This window comes from Aptenodytes forsteri, unplaced genomic scaffold, assembly GCF_000699145.1.
Source record: "Aptenodytes forsteri isolate BGI_AS27 unplaced genomic scaffold, ASM69914v1 Scaffold308, whole genome shotgun sequence".
NCBI classification, from domain to species: Eukaryota; Metazoa; Chordata; class Aves; order Sphenisciformes; family Spheniscidae; genus Aptenodytes; species Aptenodytes forsteri.
In genome coordinates, this window is record NW_008795475.1 from 1,035,692 (window position 1) to 1,046,575 (window position 10,884).

At 55.1% G+C, this 10,884-nt stretch overlaps 1 protein-coding gene across 1 annotated transcript in view; it reads left to right on the plus strand.

Moving 5' to 3' along the window:
* LOC103900461 (fibrillin-2) overlaps positions 1-6,163 on the plus strand; it is a 121,666-nt gene extending 115,503 nt beyond the window's left edge. Inside the window, exons 57-64 of the mRNA XM_009281146.2 lie at positions 164-289; positions 1,452-1,574; positions 2,288-2,404; positions 2,668-2,796; positions 3,424-3,543; positions 4,057-4,288; positions 4,826-4,994; positions 5,789-6,163. Coding sequence (XP_009279421.2) covers positions 164-289; positions 1,452-1,574; positions 2,288-2,404; positions 2,668-2,796; positions 3,424-3,543; positions 4,057-4,288; positions 4,826-4,994; positions 5,789-6,163 — 1,391 coding nt within the window. The remainder of the gene's footprint in view (positions 1-163; positions 290-1,451; positions 1,575-2,287; positions 2,405-2,667; positions 2,797-3,423; positions 3,544-4,056; positions 4,289-4,825; positions 4,995-5,788) is intronic.
* Positions 6,164-10,884: the final 4,721 nt, after the last annotated feature.

The following is a 10,884-nucleotide window of genomic DNA, read 5'->3' on the forward strand; positions in this document are numbered from 1 at the left end:
CAGACCTACACAGTGCCTGGAGCAGACGAAGCCTCTGCGACATAATCTTACAACTCCCCGAACGTAGTCTCTGGCTCCCTGGGAGAGTCTGAGCTGCCCTGGCACAGGAGCATGGGGACAGAGGCAGCATTGGCACTAACAGGTCCTTCCCTCCTTCCCGCAGACATCGACGAGTGCAAGGTACTGCCCAACCTTTGCAAGAATGGACAGTGCATCAACAGCATCGGCTCCTTCCGCTGCCACTGCAGGCTGGGCTACACCGCAGATATCACAGGCACAGCCTGTGTGGGTGAGTCGGGAGAAGGAAGCCCATGCCTCTGGACAGCCCTTGGCCTTGGCAGGCTTCCATCCCTACTTTTCAGCATGCAAAGAGAGGGTCCTGTAGCCCCCACCTGGTACCTGCCCTCACCTCTGTCCATACTGTCCTGCATATCCTTAGCAGGGCTCTGGACACTTTGCCCTACCGCATGGTCCTCTAGACATCAGTCATCACTCCATGGTGTTTAACTCCTTAAAACCCAGGCTCCTTGTCTTCTCCCTCTGACCCCAGCAGTCACAGGGACTGGCAGGGCGTGTGATCCAGAGATGAAAGGCTATGAGCAGCCAAACCTTGCGTTGGCAGGGCAGCTGGTTCTAGCCAGCCTGAGTGCCACGCTGGGAGTCCAGATGTTGACATAAAAGGCACCCCTGGAATCACAGCTGCAGGCATCTGGGGCAGTACTGAAGGAGTTGAGGATATGCTGTACTTCCAGTATTGAGATGGTGTTCAGGACCGTGCCAGCAGCTGTGTGTCCTAGACACAGAGTGGAAAAGATGTCTTGGCTCCCAGAAACCAAGCTCTGTGCCTAGGAGTAGAGCAGATATGACCTTGAGCATCAGGACAGGATTCCTCTCTAAACATCCTTGCCCTTTCTCCAGCTTTGTGCCCTCCAGCCTGGCTCAAAGCTATGGGCTTTGTCAGAGCCTTGGCTGCTGGTCCCTGCTGGGCAGAGGTGATAAAGCTCCAGAAGTACAGGGCTGGCCCCATCCCTGATGTTCCCAGTACTCAGGAGGAGCACCCACCAGTCTCTTCAGCTAGGAAGGGGCTGGGAAAGATGTCACTCTCGATCACCAGGTCACACAACATTCCGTATCTGAGCAGGGAGGTGATTCAGCTCTCTTCCTGCAGGAGATCTCCTAGATTTGTTATGCTGGCTCAAACCAAGGTGCTCCCTCAAAGCCCCTGCCTCTGCTCACCTGCTTCCTGGAGAGTGAAAAAGATGCATTTATCTGGGGCAGGGAGTACCAGGATCCATAGGGCCATCTGACCACTTAGTTATGTGGGGCCATGAAACCTGGGATCACCTTGTATTCAGCAGCCCCTTGGTAGACTGCATGGTCCAAGGGGTGGTGGGGACCCAATCCAGCAGCACAACCTGCGAATGCTGATGTGTCTTGCCTCTCGAGTCTAGATTTGGATGAGTGTAACCAGTCCCCTAAGCCGTGTAACTTCATCTGCAAGAACACAGAAGGCAGCTACCAGTGCTCCTGCCCCCGAGGGTACATTCTGCAAGAAGATGGGAAGATCTGCAAAGGTAGTCACCCAGGAGAAGGCAGCAGAGACACTGCCTCATCTCTGGTAGCAGCGGGGATGGCGGGAGCTGATTAACATGTGCCAGAATAGTCAAGTCTTTCTGTTCAGCCACAGGACAAGCCTAGACATGGAAAAAGGTGCCACGCTGGACCCTCGTGGACCGATGCATCAGGGTTGCATCCCTCTACAGACACTCTAGACCTCTCTCATCAGGAAAAAAAAATAGATTCCTTGCCCTTTCCTACAGACTGTGCAGCATATCTCAAGCTGTCCTGAGCTCCAGGAGCCTTGAACCAGCACGTCTCCTACAAGTGGGCTGGGCACTATCAGGGCTCCTCCTCGTGCTGGCAGCTGCCAGGCTGGGGCTTTGCCCACCTCGCACAGTGCTGATGTATCAGGCTGCAGGGAAGGTGGCCTGAGAGCCTGGGAGAGTCTGGGATTTGTGGATTACAGGAGAGGCAGAGAAAAATCTCTGCATCTTCCAAATATGTCTGTATATGATCAGCAGCTGAGGTGGGGAGAGGCTCCCTGGACTTGTTATTCCCACGTAAGAATTTTGCGTGTGTTGTTCCTGAGGCTGGTCCATGTCAGGTCCTGGTCTGCCCAGGACCTCTGTGTATCACCACGTACATGCAGGTGTCAGACTCAGACCACAAAGATAAGATATCTCGGTGAGATAAACTGAGACACGTGTTCTTGTGCTTGTTGCTTTAGACTTGGATGAATGTTCCACCAAGCAGCACAACTGCCAGTTCCTCTGTGTGAACATTATCGGAGGATTCAACTGCAAATGCCCCCCAGGCTTCACTCAGCACCACTCGTCCTGCATCGGTGAGTAGAGGCATTCGCTGCTCTGCTATACAGCACCAGCAAGGTCCCCATGTGTTAGCTTTAAGCCCAGGAGAGTCTTTCCATCCCCCCAGCTCTGGTTCTAGAGCACTGCCCCTCTCCAGTCGGCCTGGGGTTGTGCATCTGACTTGTCTGTCTGCTACTCAGACTGGGCTAAGCTCCACGATGCAAGGTAGCTCTCTGCAAAACTGCACACAGCCGCATCGTTGGGGGTGGACTTACAAGCGGCTGCCGGTGTTTTGCAGACAATAATGAGTGCACAGCTCAGCCCTCTCTGTGTGGAGCCAAAGGACAGTGTCTGAACACGCCAGGCAGCTACAACTGCGAGTGTCAGAAAGGATTCTCTCTGGACAGCTCTGGTGTCAACTGCGAAGGTGGGTCTGTGTCTCTGGGGCTTTGATAGACACATCTTCCACGTGGAAGAGTTCCTAGCTCACTCACAGTCTCTAAGGCAGCTCAGTCCAGCCAAGAAGGGTCTACTCCTTACTGTGGGGCACCAGAAACCCACACAGAAAGCCCTGGTGCAAAGGAGGAGGTCAGCACCTGACCTGCCTGGAGAAACACTGGCTCTTGGACAAATAGATGAAGGTCGTGGTGCTGCAACCACAGCAGCCAAAGGTGGGAAAGGAATGGTCCTGTATCTCATCAGGGGAGATCTCATGCCAGCCAAAACCCACCATGTGCTGTGCTAAAGAAAAGCCTGTGGTCAGCAACAGGGAGCCTGAAGCGGATCTGGTAACGGTCCAGGCCAAGCCTTAAATCAAAAAACATCCAAGCAGGGTCTGCAAGGGGATGTATGTGGACCTTGGGGCTGAGGGTGTTATTCAAGTCCAAGCTGCAGAGACATAATTAGTTAGAAGAACTGCCCGCCCACATGAACACCCTCAAGGATGCTGGCTGCCGGGCATGTACCATGTGCACATGGTCCCCTTGCACCCAGCGCTGCCCACAGGACAGGGAGAAGTTGTCTCACCACCATCTCTGTTGTTACATTGCTGCAGATGTGGACGAGTGTGATGGAAACCATCGGTGCCAGCATGGCTGCCAGAACGTGCTGGGAGGCTACCGCTGCGGCTGTCCGCAGGGCTACGTGCAGCACTACCAGTGGAATCAGTGTGTGGGTGAGTGTGGGATGGGGGCTCTTGTATCCTGTAGCTGTGGGATGGAGGATAGAGGGCGGCTAAGCCCCGAGTCCCTCACCAGCCCACCCCTGGCCGTCTCTGACACTGGATTCTGGGCTCATCTCTGCAATCCCAGCACTGAGCTTCCTGCCCTGCCCCAGAGACAGACCGGGCCTGTGCCCAGAGATGGTGCCCCTGCCCTGCCCTGCACTGCCCCAGGTCCTCTCTGCAACAGGGACCGTCAGGAAGCGGCTCTGCAGAGTGCTGAGCTCCCAGTGCTCCTGACGCCAGCAGCTCCCTGCACTGCAGGAGGATAAAAAAAAAAAATCAAGGCAGTCCTTCAGGGACCTGCATGGGATGAGGTCTCACAGGGGAGCCAGGAGAAGGGAGCCTGCTGCCAGCCTAGCGATGGCTGTGGGCAGCTTTCCTTGGCCATGCGGGGTGGGCAGCACCAGCGGCACAGCAGCTCCCTTCCGCTAAGTTTCTGACTAGTTCTGCTGTCTTTGGGTGCAGATGAAAACGAGTGCTCCAGCCCCACTGCCTGCGGCTCTGCCTCCTGCTACAACACTCTGGGAAGCTTCAAGTGCGTCTGCCCATCCGGCTTCGATTTTGACCAGGCATTTGGGGGGTGCCAGGATGTGGATGAATGCTCAGCAGGCGGCAGCCCCTGCAGTTACGGCTGCTCCAACACAGATGGAGGCTATCTCTGCGGCTGTCCCGGAGGCTACTTCCGAGCAGGACAAGGGTAAGAGAGCAGCCAGCAGGTAGTCCCCACAGGCCCCTGTACATTCCTGGGGGATATTGCAGGTTGCCAAGTCCATGGTGCCCCCAGACATGCTCCATCACCACACTTCTGCTCTCTGCCGCCAATACAATTTGAAGGAGCCCCAGGAGCCAGTGAGCTCCCATTCCCCCATGAGTCCTCAGCTTCTCCGTGTCAGACTGTTCCTCACCCATCACAAGATCCTCATGCTAATGTGCATCTCCTCTTCCATTTCACTAATGCAATGGTTAGTGCAGCTGCTAGCACTGTGGCAGATGCTCTGCAGATCCATCTAGTCCAGGGTGCAGACAGATTAAACCTACTGGCCACAGCTAAACAAGATGTGGCCTGATCTCTCTCAGGCATGTCCTGTGTACAAGCCATTCTGTACAAGCCGTGTCCTAGGCACGATCCTCCATGTGTTTCTGGGTGCCACATGGAGAACCTGTGAGGGCAATGGTAAGATTTCCTTCTTGAAGCATGAATCTGAGATGGGTCTCTCTGCTCTTCTGCCACCAGACACTGTATTTCTGGCTTGGGTTTTGGGAAAGGTTCCTACCTTCCTGCCCCCCAAGAAGAGGATGAAGACAACCTGCTCTCCCCTGAAACCTGCTATGAGTGCAAGATAAATGGCTACCCCAAGAGGGGTCGGCAGCGACGCAGTGTCAACGGCACTGAGAAGCACCAGGTAAGAAATCCATGGCATCCTGGATGGGGTGGAGCAAGACAAGAGCTGGGTCACTTGGGGGATAGCTGCCTGGAGTGGATCCCATGCAGTGTGCCCATTCCTGTGGGGCTGCCTCAGTCCAGACAGAGACAGCAGCTCACTCTGTACCTGCCCATGCTGGGTGCTTGGGTGTTTGTGGATGCTGCTGAGTCCAGAAATCCTGCAGAAACGGAAGGTCTTTCCCAATACATTAGAGGAGGTCAGGGCAATCTTAAGTGACACACGCTTGTGTGGTTTGGCCACAAATGTCTGGAAATACATGCAACCAAGAAATAAAGCACACGTTTCCTTGCAAGGGGAGCTGACGGGGGAGCAGTTCCCACGGGGCCATAGAGGACTGTCAGCACTTACTGTCTGACTCCAGACTGGACCTGTCACTATAAATACAGGTTATATCTTGGAGGGAAGTTCTGGCCTCTGTCCAAGGCTCCCCCAAGAAGTTCACAGGCCTGGGCAGGACAGATTGGGTTGGGAGGTCACTATGGGCCCTTCAGGCCTTGGGAGGAAAATGCCTCTGAAGTTACTGGTTCTTCCCCTGACGATGAGGGCTGTGTACTGGCTGGTTCAGTCTCAGAGACATGAACGGGGTACCAAGAAACACTTGAAGGGAAGCAAGGACCATAGAAGCAGTAGCCACTTCTCAGAGCTGCTTTGGGGTGGCCCATGGGGCAGAATTCCTCTAAATCAAGTCCTCCTTCACCTGGCCGTGAGCTTTTCTTGGTATCTGTAAGTAACATGCCTGGTTCCTTCTGAAGGATCACACTGTGAACTTGGCCAGCATGGATGTGGATGCTCCTCTGTCCATGATGCTGAACCTCTCTGACCTGGCTCACAAGGAGCACATCCTGGAGCTCCTGCCAGCTGTGGAGCCCCTGGAGAACCGTGTGCGGTACCTCATCTCCCACGGGAATGAGGATGGCTACTTCCGCATCCACCAAAAAGAGGGGCTCAGCTACCTGCACCTCGGCCGCAAGAAAATAGTGCCTGGCACCTACCTGCTGGAAATCGTGAGTGTGCCCCTGTACCGCAAGAGGGAACTGCAGAAACTAGAGGCCAAGAACCACCTCAACTACTTAGCAGGGGAGCTGGGCCAAGCACTGAGGATGAAGCTCCAGCTCCAGCTCTACTAACATCCATGAGACCCACCCACCCAACCGACAGTACAGTCCTTAGCCTTGCCATCCACACCTGGAAACAACTGCCTCTTCTCTCGCTGCACCCCCTGCCACCACCTCCCCCACTGCACTGTACAACTGATGGGAAATGTCCCTCTGGGCTCAGCACTCACCTTGGCCATGCAGGGATACTCCGCTTCATGGGGTGCTTGAGTCAAAACCAAGCCACACCGCAAAAGAGCTCATGAAAGCTTTGCCAAAGGTTCAAACCTTGTTAGCAGGGACTCCCTCCCTCTGCTCAGCTCCTGCCTTTAACCAAGATACTGTTAGTCCGAGCTGGCAAGGGCAGTACCATGGGGAAGCTGCCTGTCCTTCATGGTCACGGGCCGTACATCACCCCACAGCCCAGGAAATGTGAGGGGGGGGCTGGGGGCAGCTTTGGAAGGAGCTATGGCACGGTGTGGTATTAGTGCATTTCCCAACAGCTCTTGTTCCTCCTTTGCTTCTGCATTGTTACGATGGTGCTGCAGAAACCATCCCATACCTACACTGGCTGTGCTCTGTCTCTCTCTGTCCTCTCCATGTCCTCTGGTCCTTTTGGGCTCCTCTGTCAAACAGAAAAGGTCACCTCTGAGTGAAGGGGCAGTTCAGGTTGCTAACCTCACATCACGAAGCAGCCAGGCCACAGGACCACAGGCTCCTGTAGGGAACCTAGGGTTTTCACACTGCGGTATGCTAAACAACACGTGCACGCCCTCCAAAGATTGGAGCTGGAAGGTTTTTTTCCTAGAGCTCCAGCAAGTCCAGGGGTTAAGGTGTCCTTCTATAAACGAGGAGGAGCTCTGGGGAAAGGCAAATAATTGCATTGTTGAATGTGGTTGGACGAACTAAACTGGCAGGAAAAATGTCACGAGTCTGGTAGAGAGCATCTGGATGCTTCCCGTGCCAGAGGGGATGGAGGGCTTGGCAGGACGTATGTGGCATGCTGTAAGGGGCAGATTTCCTGGCCACCACCGATGTGAGCGTTTGAAAATCCTGTGAAAAGTTTCCCACCAGCAGGAGCAAGATGGGGATGGGGCCGGGGGGGGGGGGGGGCGGGGGGGGGGGGGAGGGGCTCTGCAGCCTGGCAGGAAGAAAGAGGCAGGGACAGCCAGAGCTTCATTTTGCAAACAGTCCTTGACTCCAAGCCACCCCATCTGTGTGACTCCGGTGCTCGTGGCCAGATCCCCCCCAGTCAGGAATACTTCTGAAAACGGGGGCTGCAAGTCGCTCCCCTCTGGTTGTCGCATACATCTTGGTCAGGCCAAGGTGACAACCGAGATGGACAGTCTCTGGTTAATGCAGACAAATGAAATGCACTAAAAAAGAGTCTGGAAAATATTAATTAAGTAAATTGAGGTCTCCCTGCTGCCTCAAGTAGCCTGTCCAGACCATTCTGTCCAGGTGGGCTTTTCTTCCTCCCTCAAGAGTGTTCTTCACACAGCTGGTCTCTGCAATGCCATTTCCTAGTTTTGCATGAATCTGTTTTCAGTTCTGCATCAACCCTGTGCATCACCACAGGAAAGAACGGTGCTAAATTCACTCTGGTGACACACAAGACTACCTTATCAACAAATCTAAGGTGCTTTCAGCTTTCAGAAGCTGGTGCTGGTATTGAATCGTCAGCGTTAGTGCACTGTATCCATCCACCCTTTCATATTTATGTATAACCACCAAAGTTATGATTGCTCGTTGTTGTGAGGAGTGCATATTCCTGTAGCTTTTTTTGGTACTTGGGGGGGGTTGTTTTTTTTTTTCCTGGTACGCTGCCGCCGCATGGGGTGGGGGAAGTGTATGTATACTGTATTTGGGCTAATGTCAAACTTGAAAACTCTTTTGCATAATGCAGCTCCAGACTCTGGATTTTGCAAGAGTCCCAGAGCTTGTGACAGGATGGGTGGCCTGATGTTTGGGGGTTTTTTTATTATTTTGTTTTGTTTTGTTTGTACACCAGGTGCTTTTTTTTAAAAAAAAAAAAAAAAACAAAAAAAAAAAAAAACAAAAAAAAAAAAAAAAACTATTAATAATAATAAATTAGCAGAGATGGGTTTGTGTGTGTGTGTTGAGCCAAAAGTCTCAAATGAAAAAGCTCAAGGTTTCCTTCATTCCTCTCTGGTGCGGTGTTTTTTTTTTTTTTTTTTTTTTTTTGACATTTCTTGCTGGTTGTTTTTTTGGGAAGCGTTGAAACCCAAAACCTGTGCCCCCTTGTCCCGCACAGAGAGGTGGCTCTTTGTGGAATTCCTTTTTGTATCAGAAGCAACAGCAACAATAAAATTATTTTGGGTTAAATGGTTCTGTGTCTTCGTCCTCGTCTGGGCGCGGCGGCGGCAGCACCCTGTCCGTCTGCCAGGGTCGAGGTGCGGCGGGGAGGCCACGTCGGAGGCAGCCTGGGAGTGCGGCAGGACCTGTCCTAGCTCCAACACGGAGGGAGCCCAGGCTGGTTTCTTCTCTGTACTCCTCAGGGACACAGTCTCACCCAGCTATCCCACCCCTGCATGTCTCGGCACCCATGGGGGCTTTGGGGTCCTTCCCAATGCCTCAGAGCAGAAGGCAGATGAGGCAGGAGGGACAGACACATCAGCAAAGTCTCTCCTGATCCTTTGCTCTCTTCCAGCAAGGGGAGTGGAAGGAGAGTGATGCCAGAGGTCTGAGCTGGAGACGGGATTGCTGAGCCCAGCGGCGGGCTGCCTGCACCCAGTCCATCATTGCTGCTGGGCTGAGGAGCAGGACAGGGGTAGGGGTCCCTGTTACAGGGACCAGGACAGGGGTAGGGGGGAGGTTACAGGGACCAGGACAGGGGTAGGGGGGCACAAGAAGGGCTGGCGGAGAGGAGACAGAGGGGATGCAGGAGAGCGGAGGCTAAACCTACTGCTACCGCCGCTCCTGCCCTGCTCACCCTGCCTGGTGGGGATGCAGGAGAGCGGAGGCAAACCTACTGCTACCACCGCTCCTGCCCTGCTCACCCTGCCTGGTGCTGTGGTCAGGGAAGGCCCTGCCTGTGCTGTGGTCACCCTTGGCTCCTGGCTCATCCCCCTTTGAGGAGCAGCACCGTTCTTGCTGCTTGCCGGTGGTTTTGCTGAGCCGTGGTTGTGCCGAGCAGAGGCCGTGCAATGCGGGGCTTGTCTAGACTGTGCAGTGAATGGTATGTGCAGGGTGTGCGATGATACGGGTGCTTGGCCAGAGATCGTGCTGTGTGTCCAGGAGTCAGGGTCCAGCTGGTTGAATTCAGCTCAAACCCTAGTTCCTGGCTGATATTCTCGTTTGCAGCAAGCTCTTCTTGGCCTCCCATTCCGGACGCAGAGCCATGTGCCACAAGAGGGCAGGCAGGGCTGCAGCATCCCTGTGACTGGGAGGGAACCCGTTGCCTTACCGGGTGGTGAGAGAGCAGGGGCACGGCCGGCTGGGGGGGGACAATCACACAATGAAACCAGGGATAAAGGAAAACATGCGCCCGTTGAGCTCAGACAACTGGAAACTGTCCCTCAAACAGCTTCCTGGGCTTGGCAGTAGGTGAGTGGTGTTAGACTTGTGTCGGACTGGTGCTGGCGGAGGTGCAGAAGCAGGGTGCGCCGGGCTTGGGTACCCTCGTCCTGCCAGTCACTTCTCTGCAGCACCCGGCAGTGACTCCTTGCCCCTTCCTCCATGTCAGTGCTCATGCGATCCCGGGGACTCTCTGGGGGTGACCTGCACCCACACATCCAGAAGGTCCCGCTGGATGCAGCAGAACCTACCAGGCTGCTGCCTGCGTGGCCGTGCTCGTCATGCAGATCCAGACTGATGTGGAAGACACGGCCAGGCACAGCCCATGGGTCCCGCAGCGGACATGGTCAGGCTGTGACTGTCCCTGGCCAGCAACACTGGCCCAGGTGCCATGCTGTGGCCGAGGATCACCTTCTGCATGTCCCTGACAGAGCACATGCCCAGGTACGGGGCACCCACAGCACCATGGCCTAGTGCTGATGCTCCTGTCCCACATGTCACCCATCCCCTGCGGAACAGCTCGAGCTTGTGCTGGGAGATGTGGGGTCTTGGCTCAGACAGAGAGAGGTGGGACAGCCCACCACTGCTTGGAGAGCGGCCGGTACTCCTCCTCCGAGTGCCTGATGGGACGCGTCAAAGAGCAGAGGAAGAGCTGTGTGGGGTTAGCACAGTGCAGCTTTATTTCCATGGCGGGGGAAGAGGTTCTCCCCCATGGGCTCAAATCCCTTAGTACAACCCTTCTTACTGGCCCACAGCCATAGCCCACCACAGCTTTTGCTAGCCCTGTGGCTAGCTGCAACGCCCCTACTCAACAGGCATGGTTCCCGCAGAGGGGCAGGAGGACAGCCTTGTTTTCCCCTCGGCTACTTACGCAGCCCTTCTGATACCCAGATGCAGGACGGCCAGGAAAGGCCCGGCCACCCCCAGCAACCCCCCTGGAGAAGGGGAGGCCAACCCAGATCCTGCTGGAGCAGAGACTGGCCAGAGTGGGATACCGGTGGGAGGCTGCCAGGCTTGGGCTGGCTGAGGAGCATCTCCCAAGCGTTGTGTGGGACCTTTGATCCCTCCTGGGATCCCAGCAGGGCCACCCAGGCAGGTCTGCAGGTAGCTGCGTGACTGCACCTTGCTCAGACCATTTTCACCAGCTGGGCAGGGACAGGTCGCTACGGTGTAAAGCGGAGAGCAGGCTGCAGGGCTGGATGCCAAAAGGGGGCTGC